The 18507-nt window shown below is 37.3% G+C and overlaps 1 protein-coding gene across 1 annotated transcript; it reads left to right on the top strand.

The window, feature by feature from the left end:
* The first annotated feature begins 271 nt into the window (after positions 1 to 271).
* Positions 272 to 3030, top strand: LOC107948309 (beta-fructofuranosidase, insoluble isoenzyme 1). The gene is made up of 7 exons (XM_016882807.2): positions 272 to 489; positions 613 to 621; positions 713 to 1566; positions 1650 to 1808; positions 1891 to 2129; positions 2207 to 2297; positions 2535 to 3030. Exons 1-7 carry the CDS (start codon positions 318 to 320, stop codon positions 2712 to 2714), a joined length of 1704 nt encoding a protein of 567 aa, XP_016738296.2. The 5' UTR covers positions 272 to 317; the 3' UTR covers positions 2715 to 3030.
* Positions 3031 to 18507: the final 15477 nt, after the last annotated feature.

The raw sequence follows: 18507 nt of genomic DNA, 5'->3' as shown, positions 1-18507 counted from the left end.
TATCAACTGTGAAATTACGTCTGTTTCAGAAAAATATAAAATAAGGACAAAATGAAGTGGCAAAAGAAACAATCATTAAGTAGAACAGGCTATTTGTAAATAGTTACTTGTAATAAATTTTATTTAAGATTTTAAGTGGTAATAATTGTGAATAATTGAAAGCTTTTTAAACTATCAAATTCCAACACCATAAAATTAAAGAATTAAAAGTGTAATAAGTAAGCTTCCCTTGTTATAAATACCCAACAAAACCCATCATCTTACAACACCCAAACCAATTAGTGTATTACTAAGCTCCCCTTTTGTGATTAAAAAGAATGGCAATTTGGAATCTCCTATGGCTTTACATATTAATTCTTTATGTTAGCAATGGCAGAATGGAAGCGTCTCACAAGGTTTATCCACAATTTCAGTCTTTAAGTGCAGTTAACATCCGCCAACTCCATCATACTGCCTTTCACTTTCAGCCTCCCAAAAATTGGATCAATGGTATATTTTCTTTCCATTGCTCGTAACGCCTAGTTTTTCTTTTCATCACTATTAACTTTTTCTTCCTTCTTTGCTTTGGTTTCATCCTATGTGTTGTTCAATGATGAACAAATTCAACCACAGATCCAAACGGTCAGTTTACTAATTGATATCCTTCGTTATTCTTTCCTTTTCCTATGCAATTGTCTTCATTTCCTTTTTGGTTTTGGTTTTGGTTTTGCAGGTCCTATGTACTATAATGGAATATACCATATTTTCTATCAATACAATCCCAAAGGTGCTGTGTGGGGTAACATTGTTTGGGGCCATTCAATTTCAAAGGATTTGATCAATTGGAAAGAACTTGAGCCTGCAATTTGTCCTTCAAAACATTTTGATATCGATGGTGCTTGGTCTGGTTCAACCACCATTCTTCCTAGCAATAAGCCAATCATTTTATATACCGGAGTTGATTCCAATGGCATCCAAACCCAAAACTATGCAGTACCAGCAAATTTATCTGATCCATATTTGCGTAAATGGATCAAACCTGGAAACAATCCACTGATTGATCCTGAAAATGGTGTCAACGCCACTGCTTTCCGTGACCCCTCCACCGCCTGGTGGCTAAATGGGCGGTGGAGAGTCTTAGTTGGAAGCGAAAGGAACAGTAGAGGGATTGCTTATCTGTATAGAAGTAGAGATTTCATTCACTGGACTAAGGCTAAACACCCTTTTCATTCAGCGCCCAATACAGGCATGTGGGAATGTCCTGATTTTTATCCTGTTTCGTTATCTAGTAAAGAGGGTTTGGATCCATCTTACATGGGAAAACATGTTAAGCATGTTCTAAAAGTGAGCTTGGATGATGCAAGATACGATTACTACACACTTGGAACATATTTAACTAATGAGGATAAATATGTACCTGACAATGCATCAGTTGATGGTTGGGCTGGCCTTAGATATGACTATGGAAATTTCTATGCTTCAAAGACATTCTTTGATCCTGCAAAAAGGAGGAGGATTTTGTGGGGTTGGGTTAATGAATCTGATTTTACTCAAGATGATGTTAAAAAGGGATGGGCTGGCATACAGGTATATGTCGATATAAATTTGTAATATATATGTACACTAATGCCTATTATGTCAAAACTGATGACCTATAGATATATCCCCAGGCAATTCCTAGAATAGTATGGCTTGACACTAATCAAAGGCAATTGAAGCAATGGCCAGTGGAAGAGTTGAATACTCTAAGAGGGGAAAATGTCAAAATGAGCCATCAAAAGCTTAAAAAAGGCCACCATATTGAAATACAAGGAATAACAGCTGCCCAGGTTCACTTCCAAAATTGTTTATATATATATTATAAGTTAATAGCTCTACTCATTGTATTCTTATGTGGGTACTTTTTCTCAGGCGGATATTGATGTTACCTTCTATATTCCAAGTTTAGATAAAGCTGAGGAATTTAATCCTACCTGGGAAGATGCCCAACGTCTCTGTGCCAACAAAGGATCAAAGGTTGAAGGTGGAGTTGGTCCATTCGGACTCTTAACCTTAGCTTCAAAAAACCTTGAAGAATATACTGCTGTCTTCTTCAGGGTTTTCAAAACATCAAAAAAACATGTGGTTTTGTTGTGCTCTGATGCAAGGAGGTCTGTTTTATCTTTCTCTATAAAAACAAATAATTGTTCATGTCTTTTCTCTTCTAACTCAATAAACCTTTTTGCAGTTCCTCACTGGAAAACGGAATATATAAACCATCATTTGCTGGCTTCGTTGATGTTGACTTGGCTGATAAGAAGCTCTCTCTTAGGAGTCTGGTATACATACATACATACATACATACATACATACAAGGGGCATAGCTGGGAAAACTTGCATTTTTGGTACCTCCTAAAAATTAATAACCATTTTAACATAATTCTTTGAGCTTTGGATGTTCTAATTTTTTTTTAATTTCACCTCGAAACAAAGTTCTTGAATTCACCCCTCGCTACATGCATACATATATTTTATTTAAGGGATGTTATCATGGTGTTTTTTTTTCCTGCTTACAGATTGATCATTCAGTTGTGGAAAGTTTTGGAGGTGGAGGAAAAACATGCATCACATCCAGGGTTTATCCTACATTAGCAGTGCTTGACAATGCTCACTTGTATGCATTCAACAAGGGTGACGAGACTATCATTGTCAAGAACCTTAACGCCTGGAGCATGAATAAGGCGAAGATGAATTGAAAGGGATGGGTAGTGGTGTCTATCTAGTTAAGTTGTAACGTTGACATTTCTCATCTGAAAGTCTCTTGAATAATTACTGTGTTTTAGGTTATAGAATTTAGATACTTCTTGTACTATATGATTAAAAAAAAGTGCAACTAAGTTTAATATTAGATGAAAAATTGCATGTGATTTGAGAAAAAAATTATGATGGTGTTAATTTTCTAAAGTTATTCGATGTTCCGAAGCTAAGCAATATATAAATCCAAATGATGAAGGAAGATCAAAATGTATTTGCTATAACATTTATAGCATTAAGGTTACACATGATTTTGAACAGCACGTTGTATTTGGGGTGCAGAAAAGTTGATGCAATTTTTTTGGGTTAATAAGTTTGAAAAGTTGGTATCACATATTGGACTTAATGATTGTCTGGAAATTTTTTAATGTGATATTGAATTAATAAATGAAATTAAAATTAAAATTAAAATTAAAATTAAATCATTATAATAATTTATACTGAATTGAAAAATTGTATAAACACATGTGAAAAATAATTAAAATTGAAATGAGATAAAATGAAGCACCAACCACTACAGGAAAATAGGGCTTTAGCGGTGTTTTTTCATAAAACGCCGTAAAAATTTCAAAACACAGAGCAATAGCGGCATTTTACCAAAAACGCTGCTAAAAACCAAAGCATTAGCGGCGCTTTTGGTAAAACGCCACTAAAAACCAGAGCATTAGCGGCGCTTTTGATAAAACGTTGCTAAAAGTCATATAACCCCTAAACCCCAAAAAAATCATAAACACTAATCTACAACCCCTAAAACAATAATTATTAAAATTTATGGTTATACAATATATTAAATATTTTCTTATATAATCGTAAAAGAGATAGTATTGAATTTAAAATATTGAATTAATTATCATTATAGTTTAAGGTTTATGGTTTAAGATATATGGTTTAGGATTTAAGGTTTAGGAGTTAACTAGTATTTGAAGGTTTATGATGAATTATGGGTTTAGGGATTATGATTTAGGGTTTAGGGGTTAGGGTTGAAGTTTAAGGTGTAAGGGTTTGGGGTTAAAGGTTAAGGGTTTAGGGTTTAGTGTTTATGGGATTAGGGTTAAGAAGTTTAGGGTTTAGATTAATTAGTATTTTTTAATTTATATATTAAACGATTTCTTATATAATTGTAAAAGAGATAATATTAGTTTGAATATATTAAACTTATGATTGTAGTTTAAATTATTTAAGAGATAATAGATAAACTTTATATATATATTAAATGGTTTAAGATTTAATCTAAAAATATTTTGATATATTAAAAATAATTCAATTCAAATTAATTCCTCTACACTGAATTTATTTAAGTGAAATTTAAACTTAAAATTTAGTCCTTATATTTTAATTTGATTAGTTTTAGTCCCTGTATTTTTCAAATCGATCAATTTTATCTTTTGTACTTTTTAAAATTTAAAATTTTAGTCATGATCACTCAAATGATAGCAATTATATATGTTTGGCTAAATTCTGCTATTAGTCTTGGTATTATGCGTAAAGTTGTAGGTTGAGTTCATGTTATCCAATTACATATTATCATGTAATGTTTTAATCAAAAAGTTAATAATATTAACTATTTGGATTAATTAATAATATTATAAAAATATATAGACTAAATGATATTAAAAATTAAAGTATATGCAAAAAAATATGAAATTTAAATATATTAGAGAGACCAAATTAAAATTTAATCATTTTAGTAAATAATAATAATAATAATAATAATAATAATAAAAGAGAAAAAAAAGAAAAAATTATTGGGCTGCATACGTTTTTTGGAGCCCCAAATTCCATTTACTTTTCCCAATTTACACAGGGTCGCGTTTTCAGAAAACGCCGAAAAAGTGCAATACCCATTTCCCCAAATTTTTCATGAAATTCTAACTTAAACCTTTTCCTTTTGTTAGCCCCGTTTTCCCCAAAGTTTTTCATGAAACTCTGTATTTCTTCCCTAAAATCTGAAATCCGCAATTTTTCCAAATCGTTAAGTTTTCCCCCAAATCCTTCGCCCCGTGATCAGAAAAACCCATCTCCTCCGTCGCCTTCTCCCCGTGCATCGCAACTCATTCCCTCCATCGTCTTCTCCCCGTGCATCGCAACCCATCTCCTCTATCGCCTTCGCCCTGTGCATCTGCTGCATAGCCGTCCAGTGTCCCCTCTGCTGCCCGAATATATTTGGTAAATTCAACGAGGTTGTCGATTCCTCCGAACAAGGCTGACTTTACTTTTAGGTTAGTAACTACATTCACCATCTTATTTTACTTGAATATCATATTCTAGCTACCACATTTTTTGCTACAACGGCTCGGTTATTTTGATAAACAATTAAATTTATGAAATAAGATGTAGAAGTTAATACCCATATCCAAATTCACACATGAGTTCGAGTAAGGTAGCTTGAAAAACCGCATTAACATATTTACTTGCAATAAGATACAAAGATATAAATGAATGGAGTTCTCTTTATACAGGATGTAGACATGTAGTTATGTTTTTAGCTACATCCACCAAAGATAAAGTGTTGGTCACATGTTTACTATGAAGCAGTAAGTTAGGCCAAACATATACCAGCATTGCTTTTAAACTGTTTTCTCTGCTCTCTTATCCTATATGTTAGAATGTGGAAGTGTAGTTTGTTTGAATGGGAAGTGTTTCTCCTTATCGACATGTCTTATATCTATCTCTACATTTGGTTGCCTGTCATAAATAATGCAAATGATTACACCCTTATTTAGAGAATGTAATTGCAACCATTTCTTTTAATTACATCGGCTCTAGGTATTTTGTATGTACAAACATATGAGTCTGAGATGTTAAAAAAAATTGGAATTGCTTTTTGTTAGAGTGGAAAAATTTTGTTTGTCTTAGCTTTATATTTGATTTGTTTTGGATGATTTTGTTTATCAAGATATTAAAGGCTATGTCCCTACAACGCAATCATATATAACAGAGCAGATAATGAAAATCTGTGAATGTTAGTGTAAGCATGGAAAGGAAACATGAAAGCAATGGCTTTTATTAGATGGAGCTATGGATGGGTGGCAGAAATAAACATGATGAAATTCTGGCCACCAGAGTTAACCTCTCAATGTATATAAAACCCTGCTAGAAACACTGCTAGTATATCTTAACATCTTGCTTGTTCCTGTATGTTAACATCTTTATCTTTATTTTTTGTAGCATCTTCTCTCTGTATTATTCTTACTCAACCGTACTTGATTTAGGAGGGAAAATGCTGTAGCATTGAATTTATCAAGCTTCTTGAATTTATCAGGCTGCAGTGCTAGCAATGGATGATACGGTATTAGATGTTGATCAAGTGGAAAATCTCATAAAATTTTGTCCAACTAAAGAGGAAATGGAACTTCTCAAGGTGATGCTTTAGCATAAGCATATAAATATATTCAGTATTGTATTTAAGCTATTTAGAATTACTTTTTACATAGTATACATTTACCATTAGAAGTTTGTCTTCTTTGATTGTCATTTACCCTCTTTTTATTTTTTAAAACTACACTGGTGACAAGGAGAGTCTAGAGAAGTGTGAACAGGTCTGCATTTTCTCTCTAACCATATTTTCTCAATTTTTCAAATTGTTAGACTTGGGTTTTTACATAGCTTGTGACAGCCCAAAATTGACCCTAGTCGGGAAGTGGTTTCGGGACCGCTAAACCGAGTCACCGAAATGTTTGAATGTGATATTTATTGTCTAGAATATGTAATTATGAATGTGTGAAAATTTCAAGCTTCGATTTAGTCGATTGCATGTGAATTCAGTTAGTAGGATTTGTGTGACACTTTTGAAATGTGATAGGCTAATCTATAAGGATCTAATAGTGCATGTAATAAAAAGGGAGGACTTGCATGTCAAATTTCCCCCCTAATTAGTAGTGGCCGGCCATGCTATGAGTGGAAACATGTCACAAACATGTTATGTTAGTGAGGTATGTTAGGAAAAATAAAATAAGGAGTATGGGTAATAAAGAAATGGAAAAAAAAGAAAGAATGTGTGTGAGTGTTCCCCCTCCATTGCCGTGAGTTAAAGAAAAGAAAAAAAATTTGTTCATCCTTTTTCATTTCTTTTGGCCGAAATTTCTAAGGAAGGAGGAATTCATTTCTTTTGGCCGAAAATTCTAAGGAAGGAGGAAGGAGTTCTTGCTTCATGTTTGGTTTGGAAGAGGATTAGGAGGAGGTTTGGCCATACTTGTATCTAGATTAAGGTATGTTTGAGGTTGTGCCATGAGATTCATGCATGTTTTTAGTTGCTAGCTTGAGTTCTAATTAGCCCATGGTTCAAATCTTTGCTATGTCATGGGGATGATATTCGGCCTAGGTGGATTTTGTGTTAATGCCATTGCATGCTAAATATGAAGCTTGTTAATGATACATGTGATGGTGGATTGATGACTCTTGGATTTTCTTTTTAGCATTTTTGAGTGAGACATTAAGTTCTTTGTTTAACCATGACCAAAATTGAAATGGTTTGGTGTTGTGATGTATTCGGCCATGGTATATCCATAAGTATGATTTATGCTTATTGCATGGTAGGTAAGATTTGTGTTTTGGATTTATGTTCATGTTTAGTTATAATCAACTTTGAGATTCGGCTCTTGCATATATATATGTTTGCACATGATGTATTGGTATGACATATACAATATCTCAAGGTATATATTTACATATGATGGTGTTTCGGTTATGGAGTACATGATGGATGCGTATTGAGTTATAATTGTAATGCATTAGATAGTAAAAGGTATGCCATTTGTGTGTGGTATTGAGTATATAATTGGCCTCAACATAGACATGCATAATCGGCCACATGAATGAGTACATAGGTTGATGTGTTGTTCGGCCATAGGTAAGCATATTGAAGGCTTTATCTTGACTTAGAAAATTCGGCTAAGGAGAGTATTAACTAATGTGTTGAGTTTGATTCATGATTCCGTACATATGTGACTTTAATGTCTAATGAATATATGTGGGCCAAGTACCTTGAGTTCCTCTTTTCGATGCTCAAATGATTAAATCAATTTATTTGTTAAATTAAGCTCAAGAGCAAAGGGGAACTAAATCCGATAAAGGGAAGGAAAAAGTGGTCGAATAGCCATCGGAATCGTTCGACAACATCCGAGGTAAGTTTTCGAGTAATGGGACTTAAATTATGATTCGATTAGATTATGTCTTAAGTAAATCAAAATCATGCTCTTATATGTGGCTATTGAGCCGAAATTGTAAATGTGATAAGTGTCTTGTGTTTGAGCTTTGGTAATGAAAATGAAATATGAATGTGTCATGATTTATTGATATATGTGCATGGTTACTCGAATGATATCCGGGCTAAGTCCCGAAGGCTTTTGTGCTAAGCGACTACATCCGGACTAAGATCCGAAGGCATTTGTGCTAGCGACTATATCCGGGCTAAGTCCCGAAGGCATTTATGCTAGTGACCATATCCGGGTTAAGACCCGAAGGCCTTGTGCGAGTGGTTATATCCGGCTAAACCCCGAAGATGCTTGATTTGGGAACGAGCGATCTTGCTGTAAAAATTTAAATTAATACGCTCGTAAAATCCCAGCGATGAGGTATGTTTCGTGTGTGCTTTGAATTAGTTGATCCCTTACAAATCTGTATTCGCTCAGTCGATAAATGAGCTACCGGCCTTTGGCTAAGTTGATCTTTTGTGTATGAACATAAGGGTTGGTAATGTGAAGTAAGTATGATATTGAAAATTTGTGCATATGAAATTATCCGTTTAGCTATATGAATGCTATACTTTTGTTGTGCTGGAATCCCTTGCTCAAAACTTACTAAGCATAAATTGCTTACTCCGTTTCTTTGTTTCTCTGTTTTATAGATTTTGACTCGTCAGCTATCAGACTCGGGATTTTTGGAAGTCGAAGTCTCCCACACTATCAAAGCCCCCTTTTGGTACAATTTTGGTTGAACTTTGAAATGGCATGTATAGGACTACCCTTTTGTTGTTGGTCATGTACCCTTCGGTTTTGTGTAAATTTGGATAGCCATGCGAAAATGGCTTAAATATACTTTGATCATAGCATTATAACCGTTTTGTATGTTGTCCGTCGAGAGGTATGGAAATGTTGGTAACGGTTAGCCATGGGAAGGGTTATTCTTGATCACTTTTGGAATATGTATGACAAACTCTAGTTGATCCATGGAGGATCATGAAATAGGTAAAGTTTACCTTAAAAAAACAGATGCTGGCAGCAGCAGTGATGTGGATGTGAAAAATCACTAAAAATAGTAGGAATGGAATTAAATAGTGAATAAATTATTTAAACGAACCTTGATGAATCTATTTTCATAGGAAAGTAACGAAACGATCATATGGACAGTATGTTAAGAGATATTCAGGTTCTCGTGAGACAGGGCCAGAACGGTTTCTGGATTCCCTGTTTCGACTTCGGAAATTCATTATAAATTAACCAGAGATAATTAGAAGTCATTCCATATATGCATAGACTCCTTTTTGAGTCTAGTTTCTATAGAAACAAACGACATCAGTATTGAAGCCCTGTAGAGGGAGATATCCAAGTCGTAATGCGCAAAGGTCAGTGTAGTCGATCCCTGTAACATGGGAGACTTTGACTAATAAACTGTACTAATTGGCCCGACCAAAAATTCTAGAAAAAATTTGTAGATGCATATATGAGTCTAGTTTCAGGGAAAAATCACGAAGCTGATTTTCGAGTTGTGAAACTCAAGATATGATTTTTAAGGTGACAGTGACGCAGTTAGCCAGCTTGCTTGGAAAATTTAAAATGGATTGTGCAAAGAAGTGATTTAAGTCTGCAAACCCCTCGTGTCCGACTCCGGCGACGGACTCGGGTACGGGGTGTTACAATTTTATTGGTATCAGAGCTACGGTTTAGTCGATTCTAGGACTACCGTAATACGTTTGGGTCTAGCTATACATGCCATTTTGTGATTATTTGATAGTGTGGTGATTTCTGACGATTGAAAATGTGTTTATTTATAGTAATGGATCCCGACCCCGACCGAGCGGTAGCTGATGATCTTGAGAGTGTGGCGCCTGCTCCCGCACAAGGGACAGCTCCGGCGGACTCTCAACCGATTGCTAGTAATCTGAATGACGAAGCTAGACAAGCTTTCTATAGCGTAATGAATGATTGGTTCAACCAATACATTCGAACTAATACGGCTGTTCCACAACCTCCATTCCCGACTAATGCCACCCCCGCACCTACAATACCTCCGGCAACTGACCAAATAAGGTCAAATAAGCCCCCAGTTGACAGAATCCGAAAACACGGGGCTACTGAATTTAAAGCTACGGACAGCGATGATGCCGAGCAAGCTGAATTTTGGTTGGACAACACTATCCGGGTACTCGACGAGCTATCTTGCACACCCGATGAGTGCCTAAAGTGTACTATCTCCTTGCTACGTGATTCTGCCTACTATTGGTGGAATACGTTGACTTCTGTTGTGCCTAGAGAGCAAGTAACTTGGGAGTTTTTCCAAACCGAGTTTCGGAAAAAGTATATCAGTCAGAGATTCATTGACCAAAAACGGAAGGAATTTCTTGAACTCAAACAAGGTTCCATGTCGGTTACCGACTATGAACGAAAATTTGTGAGGCTTAGCCGATATGCGCAAGAATGCATTTCTTCAGAAGCTGTGATGTGTAAACGTTTCGAGGATGGACTAAATGATGATATAAAGTTGTATGTTGGCATCTTGGAAATCCGAGAATTTGTGGTACTTGTTGAGCGAGCTTGTAAAGCCGAGGAGCTAAGTATGGAGAAAAGAAAAGTTGATATGGGAGCAAAGGAGTTTCGTAAGAGGTCTTCGGGGAAGCCCTTCCCACAGTCATTGAAGAAATTTAGAGATGACTTAGGCCGGTCTAGGGACACTTCGGGTTTCTCTAGACGAGATCGCGATCGACCCCCTGTGAGCACACGAGTCACTTCGGTCGCCAGTGTTGGAAATGATCGTCGGGACAGAACGGAATGTCGATATTGCGGTAAATGGCATTCGGGGAGTTGTAGATTCCATGACCGCTCCTGTTACAAGTGCGGATCAGTTGACCACTTCATTAAAGATTGCCCGAGGTTGTCTGAATAGAATGTAAATCAGAGTAGGAAACCGGGTGCTACCACTGCTCGAGGTAGACCATCTAGAAATACGGGCAATGCTATTGGTGGTCAGAGAGGATCTAGAGATGCTACGACCAGATCCGAGGCTTGCGCTCCTGCTAGGGCTTATGCTATACGCGCACACGAGGATGCTTCCTCGCCAGATGTTATTACCGGTACTTTTACTCTCTTTGATACTAATGTGATTGCTTTGATTGACCCTGGTTCTACTCATTCTTATATATGCGAAACCTTAGCATCCAGTAAGACTTTACCTATTGAGTCTACTGAGTTCGTAATTCGGGTGTCAAATCCCTTGGGTCGTTACGTGCTTGTCGACAAAGTGTGTAAGAAATGTCCCCTAGTAATTCGAGGTTCCTATTTTCCGGCGGACTTGATGCTTTTGCCGTTTGATGAATTTGATGTTATTCTTGGTTTGGATTGGTTGACCGTGCATGATGCGGTTGTGAATTGCAAAAGCAAGACTATGGATTTGAGGTGCGCAAATAACGAGATGATCCGAGTTGAGTCTACGGACTTGGATGGGTTGCCAGCTGTAATATCCTCAATGTTGGCCCAGAAATATGTAAGAAAAGGGTGCGAAGCATACCTTGCGTATGTACTTGATGACAAAGAATTAGAAAAGAAACCCGAATCTGTGCCGGTGGTTTGTGAATACCCGGATGTTTTTCCTGAAGAATTACCGGGTTTACCACCTGTTCGGGAGGTAGAGTTTGGTATTGAGCTTGTACCTGGAACTACGCCAATTTCGATAGCTCCGTATCGTATGGCACCAACCGAGTTAAAGGAGTTGAAAGCTCAGTTGCAAGAGTTGACTGATAGAGGTTTCGCTCGACCAAGTTTCTCACCTTGGGGTGCACCAGTATTGTTTGTGAAGAAGAAGGACGGAACTATGAGGTTGTGCATCGACTATCGTCAGCTGAATAAAGTGACAATAAAGAATAAATATCCGATACCGCGTATTGATGATTTGTTTGATCAACTAAAGGGAGCCTCAGTGTTTTCAAAGATAGATTTGAGATCGGGTTATTATCAGTTGCGAATTCGAGATTCGGATATACCCAAAACTGCTTTCAGAACGAGATACGGCCACTACGAGTTTTTGTACCAGTTCGTACTGACCAAAATGCCACGGGAGTTCATTTGTCCGAATCCGAATGATGGACGCTTGGTACATGGAGTTCGTTTGTCTGAATCCGAACACTCCACCTCCCTCACCTCCTCCGATTCCTCAGTATGTCCCGATAGCTTCTCAAGGCGCGGACTTGATTAGGAGAGAGAAGCCTCTGGTAGACAAGATTAGAAAGCAAGGGGCCGAGGAATTCCGGGCTAACTTAGATGACGACCCGAAAAAAGTAAAGTTTTGGTTAGAGAATGACATCAGGGTATTTGACGAACTGTCGTGCACGCCTGAAGAGTGCGTAAAGTGTGCAGTATCGCTCTTGCGAGATTCAGCTTACCAGTGGTGGAACACTCTCATGTCTGTGGTACCAAGAGAGAGAGAGTAACTTCGGAACTCTTCCAGGAAGAGTTCCAAAAGAAGTATATTAGCTAGAGGTTCATAAACTAGAAAAGGAAGGAATTTCTAGAGTTGAAGCAAGGTAGTAAGATTGTGCCGGAGTATGAACTTGAATTTGTGAAACTCAGCAAGTATGCATGAGATTGCATATCTATAGAAGCTACCATGTGCAAAAGGTTTGAGGATGGTCTAAATGAGGATATCCGAGTATTTGTTGGCATTTTAGAGCTAAGAGAATTTATGGTGCTCGTTGAGAGAGCATGCAAGGTAGAAGAATTGGTTAAAAGAGAGGAGAAAGGCAATTATTGAGTCACGGGATTCAAGAAACAGACAAATAGGGAAATCAAATCAGTCCTCATCTAAGAAATCTAAGGAATTCTCTACCCGATCGAATACTTTGGTAGGGTTCACGAATAGGATCAAGAAGCAACAGAACGTGGCGTCTAGAGCCTAAGCCACCTCTACGTGAGTGTCGGTAGTGCTCGACCAAATAGGCTAGAATGTTCGCAATATGGTAGACGTCATTTCAGCGAGTGTCGAGGTAAAGAAAGAGGGTGCTTCAAATGTGGGTCACTAGACCACTTAATCTAGGACTGTCCCGAAATGGAAGAAAGAGAGAGAAAATAAGAAGTGAAGGTGTGTAGTGCTCCATTGAGGAGTAGATCACAAAAAAACTTTAGAAGCAGGGCTACTAGAAGAGGTGCGCCAAGATATGTGGTAGTGAGGTCCGAGGGCAGAGCGCCTACAAGGACTTATCCTATTCGTGCCCGTGAAGAGGCAGAGTCTCCTGACGTGATCACGGGTACCTTTTCTATACATGATATATCTGTTGTTACTTTAATTGACCCGGGGTCTACTCACTCTTATATTTGTATGGAATTAGTACCTCGTATGAACATGATAGTAAAGTCCACTGAGTTTGTGGTAAAAGTATCCAACCCTTTAGGCAGACATGTGCTACCAAGTATGTAGGAATTGTCCTTTGACAATTAGAGATTATTGTTTTCCAGCTAACTTGATGTTATTTCCATTTAATGAATTTGATGTAACCCTTGGGATGGATTGGTTGACTTGTCATAGTGTTGTAGTGGATTGTGGGAGAACAGTGATTGAGTTGAAATGTGAAGACGGGAATATTCTTCGAGTTAGACCAGATGAGTCGGATAATTTGCTTGTAATGGTATCGTCTTTGACTGCTGAGAAATATTTGAGGAAATGATATGCGGTTTATCTCAATTTTGTGCTTAATACTCAAGTATCTGAATTGAAGATAGAATCAGTACCAGTGGTTTGTGAATTTATAGACGTGTTTCTGGAGGAATTTCCCGGATTACCTTCAGTGATGGAAGTTGAGTTTAGATTTGAGTTGGTCCTTGGTACGACACCCATCTCGATTGCTCAGTATAGGATGGCTTTTACAGAGTTAAAGGAGTTGAAAACTCAACTACAAGAGTTAACTGACAAGGGCTTTGCGAGACCGAGCTTTTCCCCCTTGGGGTGCTTCGGTGCTCTTTGTAAAAAAGAAAGATGGGTCGATGAGGTTATGTATCGACTATAGACAACTCAATAAGATAAGAGTGAAGAACAAGTATCCTTTGCCAAAGATTGGTGACCTGTTTGATCAGATAAAGGGAGCCACTATCTTTTCCAAGATTGACCTGAGGTCAGGATACTACCAGTTAAGGGTGAAAGAGCAAGATGTACCGAAGACTGCACTTTGGACAATATATGGGCATTATGAGTTTCTTGTCATACCCTTTGGTTTGACTAATGCCCTAGCAGTGTTCATGGATTTGATGAATCGCATTTTTTGGCTGTATTTGGAAAAGTTTGTGGTAGTCTTTATCGACGATATATTGATTTACTCGCATGATGAGAGTGAGCACGCGAAGCATTTGAGGACTGTATTACAGACCCTGAGAGACAAACAGTTGTACGCCAAGTTCAGTAAGAGCGAATTCTGGCTTAAGGAGGTTGGATTTCTGGGACACATTGTGTCGGGTTACGGGATTACAGTAGACCCAAACAAAGTCTTGGCTATTGTTGAATGGAAACTATCGAAGAATATGACTGAGGTCTAAAGCTTTTTGGGTTTGGCCGGATACTATAGGCAGTTTGTAAACATATTTTCTATGATAGCTACTCCGATGACGAGACTGTTGCAAAAAGATGTCAAGTTCGAATGAACAGAAAAGTGCCAACAGAGTTTCAGACAATTAAAGGCTTTGTTGACCAAAGCCCCAGTGTTAGTACAACCGGAGTCGGGTAAGGAATTTGTGATATATAGCGATGCCTCCTTGAATGGTTTGGGGTGCGTGCTTATGCAAGAAGGTAAGGTTATTGCCTATGCCTCAAGACAGCTGAAACCACATAAGAAAAATTACCCGACACATGATCTAGAGTTGGCTGCCATCGTGTTGGCATTGAAGATTTGGAGGCACCATTTGTATGGAGAGATATTCCGAGTATTCACTGATCACAAAAGTCTCAAGTATTTAATGATGCAGAAGGAATTGAATCTACGACAACGAAGGTGGCTAGAGCTAATAAAGGATTATGAACTGATAATTGACTATTAACCGGGAAAGGCGAATGTAGTCGCCGACGCTTTGAGTAGAAAATCATTATTTGCCTTGAGAGTCATAAATCCTAAGTTGTTGGTATCTAATGATGCTTTAATTATAACAGAGTTGAGAGCTAGGCCGATATTTCTCCAAGAGATCCGTGAAGCTCAGAAAAGTGATAAGGAGTTACAAGTGAAGATGGCTTAATGCGAGACGGGAAAAAAATCTGAATTTCGTATTAGTACCGAGAGGTGTATAATATTCAGAGATAGAGTTTGTGTACCTAAGAACAATGAGCTTATTCAAGAGATTCTACAAGAGGCACATAGTAGTTGTTTGTCAATCCACCTGGGCAGTGTAAAAATGTACAACGACCTGAAGAAAATGTACTGGTGGTCAGGGATAAAAAGAGATATTTTAGAGTTCGTTTTCAAGTGTCTTGTATGTCAGCAAGTGAAGGTTGAACACCAAGTACCTTCGAGTCTACTTCAGTTTATAATGGTCTTCAAGTGGAAGTGGAATCAGATCACTATGGATTTTGTGACGGGTTTGCTGGTAACCCCGAAGAAAAAGGATGCTATTTGGGTGGTTGTGGATAGGTTAACAAAGTCGGCACATTTTATACCAGTTCGTACTGACTACTCCCTTGAGAGATCGATGAATAAATCTTATCATTCCTCGTTGAAGAAATAAAGAGATTACTTTAATCAATCAACAGCTTCAACGGGATATCAAAATAGAGAACACGGGAAGCAATACACTAATCCTAAAGCTCAAGCCACATCGGTATCGAGCATTGGTAATATAAAAGATGTTAAAGTCTGAGTGTCAACAATGTGAAAGTGGCATTTTGGAGATTGCTGGGGAAAAAGTAATAACCGAGCTTGTTACAGTTGTGGTTCACGAGAGCACTTTATAAAAGATTGCCTAGAGTTAGCTAAGAAAGATAATGCTCAGAACATAAGGCTAAGTAACACTGCAGCTAGAGGTAGACCACCGAGAAACACGGGAAATATGAGTGGTGGTAGAGGTGTGACGCGAGACACTACAGCTAGATCTAATGCTATAGCACCTACACGAGCCTACGCTATTCGAGCACGTGAAGAAGCATCATCTCCAAATGTTATTACTGGTACTTTTACTCTCTATGATACTAAAGTTATTACATTAATAGATCTAAGGTCTACTCATTCGTATATATGCATGAATTTAGTATGTAGTAAGACTTTGCTTGTAGAGTCTACTGAATTTGTAATTAGAGTATCGAACCCCTTAGGCAAGTGTGTTCTGGTTGATAAAATGTGCAAGAATTGCCCATTGATGATTCAGGGTAATTACTTTCCGGTTAATTTGATGTTGTTACTATTTGACGAGTTTGAAATAATCTTGGGTATGGATTGGCTAACATTGCATGAAGCTATTGTGAAGTGCAAACGGAAGATGATTGATTTGAGATGTCAGAGTGATGAGATTATTCGAATTGAATCAGATGTTCTGAATGGATTGCCAGCAATGATTTCAATGATGTTAGTTCAGAAATATGTGATAAAAGGTTGTGAAGCTTATTTAGCTTATGTGCTCAACACGAAAGTGACTGAAAAGAAAATTGAACCAGTACCAATTGTTTGTAAATATTCAGATGTGTTTCCTAATGAGTTATCGGGTTTACCTCCGATCCGAGAAGTTGAGTTTGGTATCGAATTAATATCAGTAACTACTCCAATATCGATAGCTCCATACAGAATGGCACTGACTGAATTAAAAGAGTTGAAAGCTCAATTGCAAGATTTGATAGATAGAGGCTTCGCATGACTGAGTTATTCTCCCTAGAGTGCACCGGTTTTATTTGTGAAAAAGGAAGATGGAACTATGAGAATGTGCATTGATTATCGACAGCTCAATAAAGTGACTATCAAAAACAAATATCCTTTGCCTCGGATTAATGATTTGTTTGATCAGTTAAAAGGAGCTATCGTGTTTTCAAAAATAGATCTAAGATCGGGATACTATCAGTTGAGAGTAAAAGATTTAGATATTCTGAAAACTGCTTTCTGAACGAGGTACGGACACTATGAGTTTTTAGTTATGCCTTTCGGGTTAACGAATGCACCTGTTATCTTTATATATTTGATGAACAAAATTTTCAGATCGTATTTAGATTGATTTGTTGTCGTATCATTGATGACATTTTGATTTATTCACGTGATGAAACTAAACATGCCGAGCATTTGAGAATAGTGCTACAGACTTTGCAAGATAAGCAATTGTATGCGAAGTTTAGCAAATGTGAATTCTGGTTACGAGAAGTCAATTTTCTGGGACATGTTGTGTCAACATCTTATATTCGAGTTGATCTAAGCAAGATTTCAGCTATCCTGGATTGGAAGCCTCCGAGAAATGTTTCTGAACTCCGCAGTTTTCTGGGACTTGCTGGTTATTATAAGAGATTTGTAAAAGGCTTTTCTATTATTGCAACTCCATTAACGAAACTGCTTCACAAAGATGTAAAGTTTGAATGGTTTGAAAAGTTCCAGAAAAGCTTCAATCAGTTGAAAGCCCTATTAACAGAAGCTCCAGTATTAGTACAACTAGAATCGGGTAAAGAATTTGTGATCTACAGTGATGCTTCGTTGAACGATCTAGGTTGTGTTTTGATGTAAGAACGCAAAGTCATAGCTTATGCCTCGAGACAATTAAAGCCGCATGAAAAGAACTATCCGTCGCACGACCTTGATTTAGTTGCGATTGTGTTCGTGTTGGAGATTTGGTGCCACTATCTGTTTGGTGGGAAATGTCACATTTATTCTGATCACAAAAGCTTAAAATATTTGATGACTCAGAAAGATCTAAATCTACGACAATGAAGATGGTTAGAGTTGTTAAAAGACTATGAGCTTCTAATTGACTACCATTCGGGAAAGGCCAATGTTGTTGCTGATGCTCTGAGTCGGAAATCATTGTTTGCATTGCGTGCGATGAATACTTAGTTAACTTTGTCTGATGATGGTTCAATTTTAGCTGAGTTAAAAGAAAAACCATTATTTATTCAGCAGATTTATGAAGCTCAGAAGGTTGATAATGAATTGTTGGCAAAACGGGCTCAGTGTGATTTGAATACTGATTCAGAATTTCGAGTTGATACTGAAGTTTGTTTGAGATTCAGAGATGGAATATGTGTTTTGAGAAATTCAGAATTGATTCAGATAATTTTAAATGAAGCTCATAGTAGTCGGTTATCTGTTCATCCGGGTAGTACTAAAATGTATAATGATTTGAAACAACTTTATTGGTGGCATGGTATGAAACGAGATATTTAGGAATTTGTTTCGAAATGCTTAATTTGTTAGCAAGTTAATACTAAACATTAGGTGCCATCTATTTTGTTATAGCTGATAATAATTTCGGAGTGGAAATGGGGTAGAGTGACGACGAATTTTGTTTCGGCTTTACCCCTATCTCTGAGAAAGAAAGATGCAATCTGGGTTGTAGTTGATCGATTGAAGAAATCAGCCTATTTTAT

This window comes from Gossypium hirsutum, chromosome A04 (assembly GCF_007990345.1).
Source record: "Gossypium hirsutum isolate 1008001.06 chromosome A04, Gossypium_hirsutum_v2.1, whole genome shotgun sequence".
Classification (NCBI taxonomy): Eukaryota; Viridiplantae; Streptophyta; class Magnoliopsida; order Malvales; family Malvaceae; genus Gossypium; species Gossypium hirsutum.
This window is presented reverse-complemented; position numbering and strand designations above follow the sequence as displayed.